This window comes from Pseudorca crassidens, chromosome 11 (genome assembly GCF_039906515.1).
Source record: "Pseudorca crassidens isolate mPseCra1 chromosome 11, mPseCra1.hap1, whole genome shotgun sequence".
NCBI lineage: Eukaryota > Metazoa > Chordata > Mammalia > Artiodactyla > Delphinidae > Pseudorca > Pseudorca crassidens.
Genome location: NC_090306.1, coordinates 74,947,168 through 74,964,933, shown reverse-complemented (window position 1 = coordinate 74,964,933; position 17,766 = coordinate 74,947,168). Strand labels below are relative to the sequence as shown.

General features: G+C 36.9%; 1 protein-coding gene across 4 annotated transcripts in view; it reads left to right on the top strand.

Moving 5' to 3' along the window:
* Positions 1 to 17,766, top strand: part of KITLG (KIT ligand) — a 95,108-nt gene that overhangs the window by 55,970 nt on the left and 21,372 nt on the right. For 3 of the 4 annotated variants that reach the window (XM_067697506.1, XM_067697505.1, XM_067697507.1), the window contains 3 exons: positions 14,313 to 14,483; positions 15,791 to 15,950; positions 16,388 to 16,471. In XM_067697506.1, the coding sequence (XP_067553607.1) occupies positions 14,313 to 14,483; positions 15,791 to 15,950; positions 16,388 to 16,471 (415 nt within the window). The remainder of the gene's footprint in view (positions 1 to 14,312; positions 14,484 to 15,790; positions 15,951 to 16,387; positions 16,472 to 17,766) is intronic. The other variant, XM_067697508.1, reaches the window with a different exon arrangement.

Sequence of the window (17,766 nt, the reverse complement as noted above, 5' to 3'; positions counted from 1 at the left end):
TGCCTGTGTACTCATCACATAGCTTGTCAAATGGTACCATTGTGCAGTATTTGCTTCAAATGTATTTTTTAATATTGAATTATGATAAATATAACTAAAGCCCCATATATGCCCCTTTCCTATACCCATTAGTGCTCACTTTGTCTCTTAGGAATAAGTATTCTGAGCTGGAATTTTTCATTCCAGTGCATGTTTTCAAGGCTTGACCTGAAGATACCACCCCCTTGGAGCTGTGTTGAGTGCAACAGCCCACAGTAGCCCTGCTCTAATACTTTGATTGCAAACTGTACATCCATTCATAAGATACCAATTTTTTGCATATTTTATGTTAATGCCATTATACTGCATGTATCACTTTGCAACTTGCTTATATTTTGCAACATGCCTTTGACGTATAACATGTTCCACGTTGATTCATTTTAACTACTGTATTGTTCCTTTGAGTTAATTTAAAATCATTTGCGTTACTCTCTGCTCTGCAACTTGACATCTTTCCATAACTTAACAAAAATACTTATTACACATCGACTTTGTGCAAGTTGTCTTAAACTTTGAGTCCTTTCTGTGGACGAGTCCATCAAAATTATTACCAGTTCAAGTATGTTAAGCACGCCACTCAGTGCTGTGTTTAAAATGTCTTTCAAAGACTATAAGGTTGTCATTTCAAGAACATTCTCTTGAAAGGCATATTTCTTTTCATTCGTTTATACTAAAATATTTACTCTCTACTACGTTCCTTAGAATTCCTTAGAACATGTACCTTCTTGTTGAACAAGTTATCCTCTTTGTTGACCTAGCAAGTCTAGGTCAATGTCCTATTGAATTAGGAGAGTTCTCTGGAAATAATAATGTAACATTATAGCAGCCTGAAACTTAATTAATCATTTGCTTACTCACTCAGCAAGTGTCCGTTTAGGAAACACTATGGAGCTAGCACTTTATGAGACACTTTAAGAAACATATACATCAATTAGCCTTATGTTCAAAAACTTTAATAATAATGGGTGGGGGGAGTAGCTGGCCTTTTCATAATGCTTTTCTATTCTCAAAATGATTTCATGTTTTTAATCTCCTTGGATGATCAGAAAAACCCTGCGAGGAAAGCAGGATAGCTACTGTGATTCCTATTTTACAAATGACACCCTGAGCTTTACAACCCAGAAGCATTTTGCCCAAAGTTAAACAACTAGAAAGTGATAGAGCCTTAAAAAGAAACCGTAGGTCATCTGACTTTTAACCCTAAATGTGGGTAACTAAATAATTATAATAGCAAGGAAAAGTGTTCTAAGTGAAGCATCTAAGTAATAAAGATGCACCCTGCTCCTGACTATAGAAGCACTTAGGCCTGGGACTGCCAAGCTCTCTCAAAGAAATCACGCAACTCTTTGAAAAACAATGTTAAACTGAAAATAGCGAAATAGATTATTTTGTGCTGGTATAAATCATAGATTGTGCTAGTATAATCATAGATTGTGCTAAATCATATATTTCAGTATCGGTTATTGATAACAAGCACTAAACTTGTAAAAATAAAGCTGATTCATTGCCACCTATTTTTTTTTTCTTGTTTCTGTAATTGAGAAAAGTCCGCTATTATTTGGTCTTGGCACACTGTCCTGGCACAACTGGAGAAACTTTGTTCTTGGCTACCGCCGTTGGCAAGAAAAACAAGCCCGTGCATAGGCCTTTGGGTAGAAATAGGGGGTCTTACGCTTTGTTTTACCTTCATTTTAAAATGTTAGTTTCTGCCAAGACCAGAGGAGTTTCCCAGTGGAGAGGCCCCTGATTATTTGTCAGTGGTCAGAGCCCCAGCTGCTGTATCTTTTGTCTTTAAACAACAGAGGGTAGAGTGGGAGCCAGTATGGGTACCAGAAAGATTCTCTGGGGCCAGAGCAGTAAAATTCTTCCAGAGGCACTAGGCAGAAGAAAGCAATAGGGTAGAATACACTTTATTTTTTGCTTTTGTTTTAAAAATAAGCTAAATACTCCTGAAAAGGGGAGGTTACTTTTCTAAGGGTCTTTTAAGAAAATTACCCAGCAGATTGTCTCTCACAAATAGCAGGGTGTGATCCACTGGTTGGTATTTAAATCTAACAATAATTACCAATTTTATTTTAAACTCTTTGAAACTATAATAGTGTCAGACTGTTAGGATTTCCTTTAAGTTCCTAAACTAAAAAATCCTAAACATTTCTGACCCTTTCCACTTACAAGTAATGTTATTATAGAAAGAACAAAAACTGAGTTGCTGAATTTGGGCCACACATCTGCTGTCATTCTGACCCCTCTAAAATGATATAAACTATGAGTTGCTTGTGGTATTTGAGTAAAAAAATGCATCCCTTTTTAGTTAAATTACATATTTATCAGTTTTCTTCTAACTTTTTATTTGAAAATACTTTCAAATTTCCAGAAAAGTTATAAGAATATTTAAAGAACACCCATATACCTTTTAATACAGATTCATCTATTTTTAACATTTTGCCTCATTTGCTTTACTAAATGCTTGCTTTCTGTGTGCACATGTGTTATTTTTCTAAACCCGTTGAGTAAGTTGCATACAAAATGGCTGTTTAACCCCTAAAATACTTCAGTGTGTGTTTCCTAAGGATTTTCTCTTACATAACCACAGTATGGTTGTCTGCTTCAATAAATTTAGCAGTAACTAAAATACTTCAATCTATTGGCTGTATTTCAATTTTGTCAAATTTTTTTTTTGCATTTTTTTCCCTCTAGTACAAGATCTAATCTAGGATCATGATTTGCATTTTAATATCATCCATGATCGGCAGAATAATGGTCCCCCAAAGATGTCTCATGCTGTGACTATATTACCTTCCATGGCAAAAGGGTCTTTGCAGATGTAATTAAGGATTTGGGGATGGGGAGAGTATTCTGGAGTATCCAGGTGGGCCCAGTCTGATCACATGAATCCTTATGAGAGGGAGGCAGGAGTTTAGGGACCAGAGAGAAGATGTTACGCTACTGGCTTTGAAGATGAAGGGGCCACAAGCCAAGGAATGCAGGAGATCTCTAAAAGCTAGAAAAGGCGAGGAAAGGGATTCTTCTGTAGAGCCACTAGAAGAAACACAGCCCCTGTGATCACCTTGATTTGAGCCTAGGAAGACCCATTTTGGACTTTGACCTCAAGAGCTATAAAATAATAAATTTGTGCTCTTTTAAGCCCACTAAGTTCATGGAAACTAATGCATCGTGTCTCTTTGATCTTACTTTAAGACTTCCCAGCCTTTCTTTGTCTTTATGACAATGAGATTTTTGAGTTATACAGCCCTCCCCTTTCGATAAAATATTTCTCTTTGAAACAATTAATGTTTTTTAATGATTATATTCAGAATAAGCATTCCAAGCCGTGATGCTACATTAAGTGATGACGTGTCCTCAGGTTATCACATCCAAAGGCACACAATGTCCATCTTCTCTTGCTGCATGTTTTGATCTCCTGGTTCAGGTGTTCCACCATTTCTGTGTATTTACTCATTAACAACTAAGAAGCAATCTTTGGGGAGACACTTGAAGACCATGTACAGTTCTTCATCAAAATTTCTCTCGTGGATTTAGCATCTATTGATGATTTTTACCTGAACCAGTCTTTACTGTCTTGTCAGTTTTTAATCATTATTCTTTTAAAGACAAGGTTAAATAAGCCATTGGCCATACATAATGTTATTCTAACAATATGCCTCCCAGCCATCTTCCCTCTGTAGCACCCTTCCTGTACGATTTTACTATCTCAACTGTCCCCACCTTCTTTTGCCTGGTTTGCTCCCTCTGGGATATTCTCATCTCCCTCGCCATTCCAGGATTTATTATGCGAGGTTTCAACTCTTCTTTAGAAGACAGGGTGGTTCTTCTTTAAAAAACAAAACAAAACAAATACACCTGATCATTTTACCCCTCCTCTTCATAAGCTTTGAATGGTTGTTCTTAGGAAAAGGAGCTCCTTAAACAAGGCCTCCAAGGTTCTCGTGATCTGGCACCTTTCCAAATTCTTGTTCAGTCCCTCAACCTCACATGTTCCTTGCTGCCACTGTTCCTTTCCTGCATGCCTTTCTCTGTACCTAGAGTGCTGGTCAATCCTTTTGTTTAGGTAACTCCTGAATCTTTCATTTTCTTTTTTTTTTCCTTCTATGGTTTTCTTTTTTAATTGAAGTATAGTTGATTTACAATGCTGTGATTGTAGCAGAGATTGCTCTGCTGCTGTACAGCAAAGTGACTCAGTTATACACATATAGACATTCTTTTTTTTCATATTCTTTTCCATTCCATGGTTTATCCCAGGAGACTGGATATAGTTCCCTGTGCTATACAGTAGGACATTATTGTTTATCCATTCTAAATGTAATAGTTGGCATCTACCAAACCCAAATTCCTTCCCCCACTCCCCCTTGGCAACCACAAGTCTGATCTCTATGTCTGTGAGTCTGTTTCTGTTTTGTAGGTAGGTTCATTTGTGCCATATTTTAGATGCCACATATAAGGATATCATATGGTATTTGTATTTCTCTTTCTGACTTAATCACTTAGTGTGATAATCTCTAGCTGTATCCATGTTGCTGCAAATGGCATTATTTCATTCCTTTTTCTGGCTGAGTAATATTCCATTGTATATATGTACCACTTCTTTATCCATTCATTTGTCGATGGACATTTAGGTTGTTTCCATGTCTTGGCTGTTGTAAATAGTGCTGCTCTAAACATAGGGGTGCATGTATCTTTTTGACTTGTAGTTTTGTCCGGGTATATGCCTAGGAGTGGGCTTGCTGGATCCTATGGTAGCTCTATTTTTAGTTTTCTGAGGAACCTCCATGCTGTTCTCCCTAGAGGCTGCACCAACTTACACTCCCACCAAGAGTGTAAGAGGGTTCCCTTTTCTCCACACCCTCTCCAGCATTTGTTATTTGTCTGACTCTTTCATTTTCAATGTCACTTCTTTAAGGAAGCCTTCCCTCTCCTTGAGGAAGCCATATCCTCCTATTAGAAACTCTTTTCATAGCACTCCTCAGAGTAGTAGTGCTTTCGTTTATTTGTGGAATTTAGTTGATAATCTTCTATTCACCTGTAAACTTCCTGAGGGCAGGCATTGTATAATCTTGCTCTTCTATCCTCAGTGTCCAACATATGATAGGCACTTAATAAATTATCTGCTGAAAGAAAATGAAGAAGGAAGGAAGGAGGAAAGTGCCCTAACATGTAATCACTTGTAATTTCCCTGAGGCACCAATTGAATAGAATCTACAAGATTTTGATGATGAGGCGAATAACTGTAACTCATCACACATTATCTGCACCTCAATGTCACACTGTTATCTTCTTTTAGATATGTGTGCGTTTTGTAAAAACTCTTAGGTCTAAGAGCTGTATCATGCAATTCTGAGGAATCATGGTTTCCGTGAACCTTCTGTTACGCTACTTTTATTGAGTCATTTCCTTAATCAAGAACCTTCTCATTGTTCTCAGCGATTGAAGGCTGAAAGCCAAATTCCTGAATCTGATGTTCTTGACCTTCCCTAATCTTACCCCCACCAAAACCACTTCATCTTAATACCCGTTCTTCCCCAACACAGACTCGCCCCTCCAGCCAGATGCATCCCTGCCTCCTAGAATCACCTTGCTTATTCTCAATTCCAAGGCTGCCTAGTACTACTTCCCTTTGCTAGGAATTTTCTTTTCTCCCATCCTCTCATCCAAATTCTACCCACAGAATTATACAATACCCTGGGGCTAAAAGCATTTTAGTGGTCATCCGCCTCCAAGGTCAACTTAAGAACCCTCTTTCTCATAAGACCATTTCCTAGTGTTCCAGACCATGCTCTCTTCCCCATATCATTTGGCCACTAAAAATTGACATCACCCCTATTTTGTGCTTCTGCTTGATGCTTGTGGGGGACAAGTAGTCAGCAACACTGATGTGGTATCTGCTCTGTGGACCTTACCTTTTAGTTTATTATCTCTGAATTTCTATAGAATTTGTCCAGAAACAAATCATTTGGGGTACTTGATCATATATTGCTTACATAGCTGTTTAAAATCGTATGCGTTATGGACTTGTCTCAAAGTACTGTTGTGAGAAATAATTAAGATATGAAAAACCCAAGATATAGTATACGTACAATGATTGTCCTATGTCATCACAATTATTTTGTTGTTATGTTTTCTCTTTTTGCTGTATTTATCTAAAGATTAGGGATCAAATCTTTTACTCCTTTGTATTTCCTTACCATTTAAGCAGGTAGTAGCTACTCAAAAACTACTTACCAGTAAACATTTAACTGTTGGCAAAAAATGCGTGATTTCCAAATCTTGAGGAGCCCATCTCATTTGTTTATATTCCTTTGGTTCTCACTAACAGTAATGAACTCAAGCTTTACCAACAAAACAAAACAAAACAAAAAAGTCCCATTATTTTAAGGAGACTGAAGAATAGCATTCCAGTCAAGGATAGGGATGCAGCCAGGCCTCATGAAGGGACTGGAGCCAGGATTGGAAAGCTACCAGGTTTTCCTTTCCCCTTCTCTGCAGCTCTGCCTCATTCTGTTTTGCCTGTGCAGAATTTTTCTCTGTTCCAGTCACCTGGGGGGCATATCGCTGCCCCAGAGCTCCCACATTTACATATTGGTTTTGACCCTGCTCAGAGACTCGTTGTCAGTTCCTATCATTACTACCAGTTTTGGGGAGGGACTTTCTGATTGACCCATCTGGCTCAGGAGGGCACTATTGTTCAGTCAGCTGTGGCTGCAGGGCAAGTTCACTATTTGTAAGTGTGGATCCTCAGAATCCTCCCCTATGATTTGATGTGCTCCCTATAGAAATAGATGTCAGTCAAGTAGACACTGTACTTAATTACTTCTATCTCTCATATAATAGAGTATGTATTTCAAAGGAGTAAGTGTAAAATGTTAGGTAAGTGAATGAAATATAAGATTAAATACGATTTTTAAGTGGCTCTTTTGTATTCTCAAAGTACAGGGCCCATCTTAATAAATAAGTGATTATATTAAGATACTTTCAGAACATCTAGACCATTACTATCTGATAGAAGCCACATATGTAATGTTAAATTGTCCGGTAGCTACATTTTAAAAAATAAAAAGGAACAGGAAAAATTAAGTATATTAAATTTTATTTAGTCCAATATATTCAAAATGTTATCATTGTACCTTACAATCAATATAAAATTATCAGTGGGATAGTTTTCATTTTTTTATATTTATTCAGAATCCACTGTGTATTTCATACCTACAGTACACTCCAGTAAGACATTAATTTTCATCAGAAATATTTATTCATTTAGCTTTTTATAAAGTTTACAGTTGAAAATGCATATTCCCATACCTAAGCTTTTCCAAACATACTTAAAAGTTTTCCAGTCACCAAATCAAGTATTGATTTTTTAACTTTCAACAGACTGAATTAGTTAAGCAAAAGTAATATTTTAGTTCCTCAGTCACACTGGCCACATTTTGAGTGATAAGTAGCTGAAGGTGGCTAACGGACCCCCTATCAGCTAGCACAGATTAGACAGACCCCTGTATTTTATAGAGAAACTGAAGTTCTGAATAAGTGACTTGCCTAAAATCACGAAGTGTGTTAACCGAGTTAGAATTAGACACAGCCTCTAGTTCATCATTGCTGCCCTCACCTCCCCACGCTGATCCTTCCTCATGGTGCTATTTTGTGTCTGGTTCAGAGGCCATTTATAGGCCTGCCCCGGGAAACATCACATATTTATAGTGTTTGGACTGATTACCATCTTAATCAGATTGAGGTTTCTACATCACTTTAATTCAAACAAGAAAATGCAAAGTTAGATGTCTACAGTGAACACTGAAAACCCAAATTAATTGTTTAGACAGAAGACTAAAATAAATGACAAAACCCAGCTCATCTAAAAGGGAGTTAAGATTTTGGAGACTCTACAGTAGTAATGTGAGCGCACAATATTTTACAAAGTGTTATTGTAGGAATGTTTTAAATCTGCCTGCCCATGGAATGTTTGAGAGTGGCAGGGAGTGTCAGCTTTCTAGCCCTAAGAGTAAAAACCAGAGAGAGTTCGCTAAAGGCGATTAGCATTTGCTCTTTGGTTGCAACGATTGCTGGGAGAAATTTTCTTTCCGTAGTATAGCTCTGGATTCATTGAAATGAGACAGAGCCACTTCCAGTTCTTAAGAAATCTCTTGAGGTTAAGGACCAGTGTGCCTCGTCCAGATGTGAGACCACATGAGTCATGGAGAGCCCAGCAGAAGAAAATACTTCAGCTGTATGTGCTTTGACTGTATTCACTGATAAAAGAACTAGACGAGTGCTTGGGAGTCTTGGTTTCTAATATTTAAGTTTGTTGTGTAATCTTGGCAAGCAACTTCACTGCTTTAGGCCTTGGTTTTCTCAGTTATGAAATTGGTGGGACTGGACCAGATGGTCTTCAGCATTTCTTCCAGATCTAAACCATTGTGATTCCAGTGGCATGGCTCTAGATTCTTTTGTCTGCCCAGCCAGTAGGTAAATGCTAGAAGCACAAGAGGAAAGAAAGGAATGCTTTTGTACCCTGGGCATCCATACCTCTATTTCTCTAATTCTGGCAAGATTGAGGGTTGACACTCATTAAAGAAAACCAAACAAAAGCGATCAAACTGGGTGGTAATCCTGGTAATTCGATTGGTTGGATTAGAAGATGGAGTGAAGACCGACTGTGACTATTCCTCAGAAGCCTCGTAGCTTATGAGCCAGGCCTCTCCTCCCTCTGAGTCTCTAATGGATATTTTACCCCAGCTCCGTTGTGGAGAAATCCCTCACAGTGCAGACAACTCCATGAGGCCCACTAACGAAGCAGACACGTATCTAAGACAGTTTCCAAATGGAAAAGTAGTGCCAAGTGCATCCATGAAGAAATGTTAGAGTATGTTTTGTCCACTTTCAGATTTTAATTCCAAAAGGCTTATGGTGACTGCTCTTAGGGACTCTCTCTTCATCTAAGACTGATGTGGAAGAGTGTGTCAAATGTTTTCTACTATTAAACCGGAACAGTTTCTTAAATGAAGCAGGGGATGGAGATGAGAAAGCAGGCCAGATTTAGCAAGTCCCCAGGATGTTTTTATTTCAGCCAGCGACTCAAATTTACCAGTTCTGGGTCCACAGAGGTATTATGTCATACATCTTATGAAATTCATATATCATCTATTTTAAATTTTCATTGTTGGTTTTTGGAAGCGGTCATATTCCTGGTTATGTTTAGAATGCTTTCAATTGTAGTAGTTTTTATATCTTTAATTGTTAAATCATTAATTTGGTGCTTATGGTATTTTAAAATCCCTTAGGAAGTTCACAGTTTTTACCCAGATCTTCTGTGGTGGCATGCTAGCAGGTCAAGGACAATGAGTCAATATCATTGATTCAGTTAGCATTCTAGAATGATACATGTTATATGTGTGTGTGTGTATATATATATGTAGTGTATATATATATATATACATTACATATATAATATATATATATATACACACACATACAAAGATGAATAGAAAGCATGTGTTGCTCCAGTAGTCCTAAATAGAGCTGCTATAATTGACCCAGAAAATGTAAGACAGAGGCTACCAAGAAAGAAGGTAAGAAATTAAGAGTATGGAGTTAAGGAGTTTGGAGTTTTTCAAAGCAAAAACTATATTTCTTTTTGTATGTATATGGGTGAATAAAACATTAAATTATGTGTACTTCAGGAATTTGAAAGGTACTCCTTACATCACCTCTTTGACATCCTGGGTGACTTTATCAACTTTATTAATTCTTCACATTCTTCTAGTGAAATAAAGAACATTATGTATAGCTTACATTCTTCTGATATATGTTGTGAGTTAATATTTATATAAAACTATTTGTTTAAAATGGTCTCTGAAAGATAAAGAGTGACAATAATGCCTGTTATTAAGGTAAAGGAAAAAATTAAATTTGTGACCCTCAAACTTTTAATTATCTATTTCCTAATCATAATCTTGGAAGAGGTGAAAAACAGAGAGACTTCCTATCATCTCAGAAATGAAATATTTAGTTCACTGAGTTTTGTTCTCTCTGCAAATCATTGACTATATTTAATTAAAAAGAAAATGCGAAACTGCTTGATATTCTTGTCAAAACTGGTTTCCTTTCTTGCAGGCAGACGAGTTAAAACTGGCTAATATTTAATATTGTTTACCTCAATTTTATCTTTAATAAATCCAATAATCTTTAAAAGCTAAAATATAACTGTTTAAACAAATTTAGTGACAAGAAAGAACTTTGGATTAGTCTTTTCCAAGAATGAATAATGAATGAAATACAGTTAAAGACGTTTAGAAATATATTTTTCAGCAGTGTAGTCCAGAAGTTTATATCAAATATCAACGAATTTTTCATAAAAATTGACTCAATTTTTTTGAGTCAATTGGACATTGACTCAATGTCCTTCTAAAAGGGCAGCTATTGGGCTAGGCAGGATTTAACTAAGAAATTAGAGGTTTAGGGTTGAAAATGTTACTGGGAAAAGTTGATTGCTTGGACTGTTGATTAGGTATGTGAAAACAAGGGTGGGTGGCCATGGGGCGAGTAGTCATAGTTAAATAAGAACTTGAATATGGAATGTAAACATAGAGTTCATTTGAAAATAGAGACAAACAGAAGTGGCAGTAAGCACCCCCGAGTTCCCAGTTAAAAATAAGAAACATACAAACAAACTCTTTTCTGCTTTAACCACAAAAAAGCAACAAAAAACAAAACCAAAAAGAAACAACAGCAACAAAAAAACCAACCTGTTCATTTAAGGCAAAGACCACAGAAACAAAAGGAGTACCTTAGTTCAGAACAAGGGAATTTGATTTTGGTTCCTACACATCAGAGGATCTGAGAGGACAGGCAAGCTTATTCACAAAGTGGAGCAAGGACAGAGTTTGAAAAGATTAATACATGAGATCTGCTTGCCATGGAAAAATTTGCACAATTTCAACGGAATGAACGAATTGGTGAAGGCTGTTCTACCGAATAAGTACTATTAAGGCAGTATTTACAGAATGTGTTGTTTCCTATATCCTAGGAAATCTGCCCCTTGCTGATAGGGCTGACTATCTAAAGGGAATTATCACTGTCTAAACAGGCGGAAACTTGGAGAGCAGTCAGCCCCAAAAGAAAGACTGACAGCTTGTAAAGAGACTTGTTAACGATGCAAATATGAACTTGCATATGCTTGAGATAAGCGTTAATTTTACAAAACAAAGAGTTCATTCTCAACATGTTTTGGAAACACAGTCTTTGAGAACTTGGTTGATGTGTCAAATGAAATGGCCTAATTGAACTAATTCCCATTTAGGGGTTTGTTTATTCTACTTATCTGAAGCCAGAGCCAACACTCCCTAAAAGTTTTGAATGGCATTTAATGCTTCCAGAAATTGCAGCTTACCTATCTGTAGATAAGCCAGTTTCCCTTTCAGCTGAATCATATTAATTAAAACTGTTCTGTTAAATAAATGTAAAATGGCCCTCTTGTATAATTTAGAATACATAAATTACTCGACCTTCCCCCACAGAGATATTCTGCTGGTAGGTAAAGAAATAAAGTTTAGTGGTTTTATTCGTTTTACATGGCATCAGTTACTCTCTCTGATTACAACATTTTTATTACAATAGGAGTCATTTTAAATTATTTAGGATCTTAATAAGCCAAGGCCATTTTATCTTTGCCAATAATTACCTTATTTTTCTCAGTATAACATTTTAACAGAGTTAAAAAAATAAATCAGGACCTTTACTTTAAAGATCTTTATAAGAGAGAAGATAACGTTACAGTATACCAAGTATGTGAATTTATGACCAATGATTATATTTTAAGTGATGTCACATTAATTTAAAAAAATTATAATCCATTCTAACATACTAAGAAGTTTTTCCTAATAATCTAAACCTTTATTGATCCACAGCCATTTATAGCAGGGGTTGGCAAACTATACCCTATAGGCCAGATCCAGTCTGCTGCCTACTTTTATATGGACAGGTAGCTGAGTTTGTTTTTTACAGATAAACCTTTACAGTCTACTTGATGGTAGAGAATGCTTTTAACCCCAAGCAAAATGTTGACCCAATATAAAGCATTCCATTCTTTTTACTGGTAGACCTGTATTACAAAAGAAATTAAAAATTTTTTTAAGTTTATTTATTCATTTATTTAATTTTTGGCTGCACTGGGTCTTCGCTGCTGCATGCAAAAAGGGTTTTCTCTAGTTGCTGAGAGTGGGGGCTACTCTTTGTTGCAGTGCGCAGGCTTCTCATTGTGGTGGCTTCTTTTGTTGCGGAGCACGGGCTCTAGGCACGCAGGCTTCAGTAGTTGTGGATCACAGGCTCTAGAGCTCAGGCTCAGTAGTTGTGGTGCACGGGCTTAGTTACTCCACGGCATGTGGGATCTTCCCGGACCAGGGCTCAAACCCATGTCCCCTGCATCGCCAGGCGAATTCTTAACCACTGCGCCACCAGGGAAGCCCTAAATTCAGTTATTATGCAAAAGAAATTATATTCAAATATAATCATTACCTTTTAAACTTTGTAATAAAAGAAACTGTGGAAATTTATTTTCTCTTGTATAAATGGACCTACACAATATCCTTGATTTTTGCCTCTTGGCATAGAAAGCCTAAAATATTTACCATCTAGCCCTTTCCAGAAAAACATGGACCCCTATGATGGAGTATTTTTTCTCATTCATTTTTATTTTTTAATTTATTTTTTATTTTTGGCTGCTTTGGGTCTTCGTTGCTGTGCACGGGCTTTCTTTAGTTGCCGTGAGCGGTGGCTACTCTTCATTGTGTGGGCTTCTCATTGCGGTGGCTTCTCTTCTTGCAGAGCACAGGCTCTAGGCACGTGGGCTTCAGTAGTTGTGGCACACAAGCTCAGTAGTTGTGGCTTGCGGGCTCTAGAGCACAGGCTCAGTAGTTGTGGCTCATGGGCTTAGTTGTTCTGTGGCCAGTGGGATCTTCCCGGACCAGGGCTTGAACCCGTGTCCCCTGCATTGGCAGGCGGATTCTTAACCACTGCGCCACCAGGTAAGCCCCTCTCATTCATTTTTTAATCACACCTACATCAGTTCAGCAATTAGTTTCTGAGCAACTCCCATATGACAGACACTGTTCTAGGCCCCAGGAGACACTGTAGGGAACAAGATTTTATAAAAATACTGCCTTCATGAAACTTACATTCAAATTATGTACCTCATCTCCTCAAAACTACCTTGTTTCCATTATTCCCATTCTATAGAGAGGCAAAGTGAGGTTCAGAGAATTTATGTAGCTTGTCTGGAGTCTCAGCCAGAACTGAACCCAGTTATATCTGACTCCAAGGCTTGAGCTTCTAACCAGTGGGCAGGTCTGGCTTCATGGGGAGGGGGCTCCATGCTTGGTTTCATGCTCTGCTGTCGCCATCTTGAAACTCTTAATCATTTTTTTGAACATGTTTTTGAACAATAAATACATTTCCATTTTGCCATTGGCCGCACAAATTATGTAGCTGGTCCTGCCACTAAGGCAAACGTGCTTCTCTCTCAGACCACATTCTGCCAGGGCTACTTTTTAGTTTTTTAAACACGCACGGGGGGCTTCCCTGGTGGCTCAGTGGTTGAGAGTCCGCCTGCCGATGCACGGGACACGGGTTCGTGCCCTGGTCTAGAAAGATCCCACATGCCGCGAAGCGGCTGGGCCCGTGAGCCATGGCCGCTGAGCCTGTGCGTCCGGAGCCTGTGCTCCGCAATGGGAGAGGCCACAACAGTGAGAGGCCCGCGTACCGCAAAAAAAAAAAAAAAAACACGCACGAGAATTCATCTATGAAGAAGCCTTGAAATCTATCAAGGTCTTTAGAAAAATAATCTATTATTAATCCACTGATTCATTTTCCAATTCACCAAAAGACTGGAAGTTCCTTGAAGACTAGGACTCTCTCCCACAATAATTTTTTTGTAGTTTCCTCTGGGCCTAAAATTCTTTTAAATTCCATTAGTATCTGAACCTTGTCAAGGACTCTGTCTTGGCTCTTGTCTTAATTTTACTTCCATGGAAGAGCAAAATCTTTACCATCAACAGTTTCCTCTGATCTTTATGCATTTGTAAATTTTGAAACAGATGTTGGGTATGACTTAAACAAAACATAAGAACTAACCTGTTCTGATATAAGGAAATCCTTTGTCCGGGAGTCCATTACTGAAACATTGATGGCTTTGAAGGGTAATCCACAGGTAATCCACCTGTACTTAAAATAGGTGCTTTATCTTCTTTTCTTTCAATTTCTTACAGCCTAGTCATTGTTGGATAAGCGAGATGGTGGAACAATTGTCAGTCAGCTTGACTGATCTTCTGGACAAGTTTTCAAATATTTCTGAAGGCTTGAGTAATTACTCTATCATAGACAAACTTGTGAAAATAGTCGATGACCTTGTGGAGTGCATGGAAGAACACTCATTTGAGGTAACTTTGTATTCATTGGGATTGCTTTTTATTACTCTTCTCTAAAACCTGTGCTGATTGGTCATGGCTGGGATGGGGGCATATTTGTGAGATTTCTAATTTATAAATTTTTAATTAAAAAATTTTTAAGATGAGCACATCTCTTAGAGTTAACATCTCTTTTTATGTCAATCGTATCAGTACAAATAGAGTGCTAATCGTATCAGTACAAATAGTGTGCTAATGGCATTGATAAGAAGTAGAGGTCACAAAAAGTAGGGTATATTAGACGAGGTATCATGAAGGAAATAACATACGCATTGGGGCATGAAAGATGAGTTAGGTGGTCAGTAAATGGCAGTGTCTGGAAGAGCATTCCAAATACCAGAGAATGTCCGTTTACTAATCATAGAGTAGTACATAGTAAGTGCTACATAGGTGTTAACTCTTATTATTACCTGCTTTTATTTATAATCATGTATTTATGAATTCCTAAAATAGAGCTTTGACTTGTTTGGAGGATTTTATAGAAAATCATACTCTTTTTATTCTTTTGAGACTTGCTTCTTTCACTCTGCGTTATGTTTATAAGATATATCCACATAAAGCTGTAGTTTTGTGTGTGTGTGTGTGTGTGTGTGTGTGTGTGTTTACTGTTTATAGAGCATTCCATTGATTCAATACACCACTGTTTATTAAACCACTCTCCTGTTTATTGGTGTAAGGGTTTATAAACACTGCTGGAAATAACTTTCTTATATGCCTCTTGGTGCAGTTGTGCAAGAGCTTCCTCAGAGTATTTACCTAGAAGTGGAATTTCTGGGTCACAGGATGGGCGCATGTCCAACTTTACTAGGTAACATCAAATGTGCCAATTTATGGCATTCCAGTGACTTATAAGAGACCCCTCTGCTCCATGTCCTTGCCAGTACTTATTATCGTCAGACTTTTAAATTATTGACTATTTGGAGCATGTATTAATGGAGGGGTATTTTTTTTTAATGAGGAGTAATAATTTTAATGAGCATCTCTAAAGAACAGTGTCTGTAATTTGTTGTTAGGATTATTTCATTGTTATGATGTTGTATTCACCTTTCTCACCCTCACCACCACCCTCTTCCTTTTATCCGGAGTTGAGCCCCAGACTGAACTGGATGGGATCATTTACCCTGCAGTACAAATTTGAATTATATGTGTTAAAACAGTTGTCTAAAAGTGTCCGTTTCACTTGAATCTTTCAAGGACACATTTATAGTCTATTACCTTGACATCAGTTAAATCTATAGACTATTTGAAAAATATAATCCTATTTTTTTTTCTTCTTCTAGAATGTAAAAAAATCATCTAAGAGCCCAGAACCTAGGCTGTTTACTCCTGAAAAATTCTTTGGAATTTTTAATAAATCCATCGATGCCTTCAAGGACTTGAAGATGGTGGCTTCTAAAACTAGTGAATGTGTGATGTCTTCAACATCAAGTCCTGAAAAAGGTAAGACATATAAGCATTTCTAATACAAGTATAAAAAGCAAGTTTGAGTCTTATATGTATAGGTAAGAATCTACCTTTGACTCAAATATATGTGTAGCTAGGGAAAGATGTGTGTATGTCTAATATAAAAGCAAATATCAGTGGCATGAAAGAAACAAACAGTTGTAGATTTGTTGGTGTTCAAGCCAAAACAACACTTATTGTGCATGAGTAAACAATATATGAGATAGTCATATTTTTATCTGATATTTGCTAGTAACGTACAATTATATTATTCTTCACCTCCAGTCTTCTTAATGTCCCCTTCTCAAATCTGAATAATCTAGATTTGGGAAGCAGACCTGGAAAGTACTCTGATATTGCACTTCACCTTTTGAGGACTCTGTAATTTATGTAAATCACCATGCAACACTGACACATTATTGCTTTCTATTTAGATTCCAGAGTCAGTGTCACAAAACCATTTATGTTACCCCCTGTTGCAGCCAGTTCCCTTAGGAATGACAGCAGTAGCAGTAATAGTAAGTACATGTATCTGATTTAATGCATGCATGGCTCCAATTAGCATCTGTAGGAGTATTGCATGGGCTTTAAAGGAAATTTTTACAATCATTACTATTAACGCTGTTCTGTTGCTATTCTTCCTCTTATGATCTTCCTGAGAATTAAATATTAGGTTTGTACAATTGGATTTCCCTATAGCTAGAGATAATGTTTAATCGGGGCAATAAATTTTCTGCTAAGATTATTTTAAATAAGGCATAAAATTACTTTTAGATGTATGATTTATGAACTTTTTTCATTGTTGACTTAAAGTATATTTCGCGTAGAATTTGCCTGACGAAAATGGACTTTTAAAGTGGAAAATACAAGTGCTGGTTTTATAAAATTCCAAGGATATTTTCTGTTTTGTTGTGTACATCACTATTTACTATTGTGTTTGGAAATTTGATGATTTTTGTTATTTTACTATAAAATTACATGTTAGGGGAGAATATTTTTTCTCTGAGATTTCTGTCCTCGGTGGTGAAGAAGAACCCAGTTACCTGGAAGTCTAATGTCTTTTTTTCAAATGGAGGCAAAGGTCACTATAAAGGTCATTGGATTTACTAAGTATCCTGATCCTCTAGCCTCATGGCAACTGTAGGGGGAAAAAATTCATCCTTTGATCTTAGCTAAGAAAGCCATCCCTTAAGACTTAGTAATGGGGCACTCTCATGTGTTCAAGGACATCAAAGACCTATCTGTAAAAAGGAGTAATCAATTTAATACAAATCCACAATAGCAATGCTACAATTCAGAAATTAAAAGAAAAAGCTCTAAAATCCAATTTGTTTTGGATTTTTTGCCAACAAAACCTGACCTGAATTGTGATGAAGCTATTTATAATATTTATCTTTCTAAAGGTGAATATCTATGCATTTCACTAGGAAATATTAATGTGTTTGATTATAGGGTACTACCCAGACCTCATTGAAAATATTATATAATATACAATATTTACAGGACCAAACCTTCTAAGATCTAAAATTCTGAATCACATAACACATTGGATCTGAAAAGTTTTGAAGAGACACTTTGTATGTTAGTCAGTTAAGGTCTTTCCTACTAACTATGAATTTTATTAATCTTTCCAAAGAAGAAATTTTGTCTTCTTAAATTCTGTTTGTATTTCACTGATTTCTAATCTTATCTTTATTATTTCCCTACTTCTACTTTGGGTTTAATTTGCTCAATTTGTTCTAACTTCTTAAGTTCTTAAGGTAGAAAAAGTAGATCATTGACTCTAAACCATCTTCTTTTGTAATATAAGCAC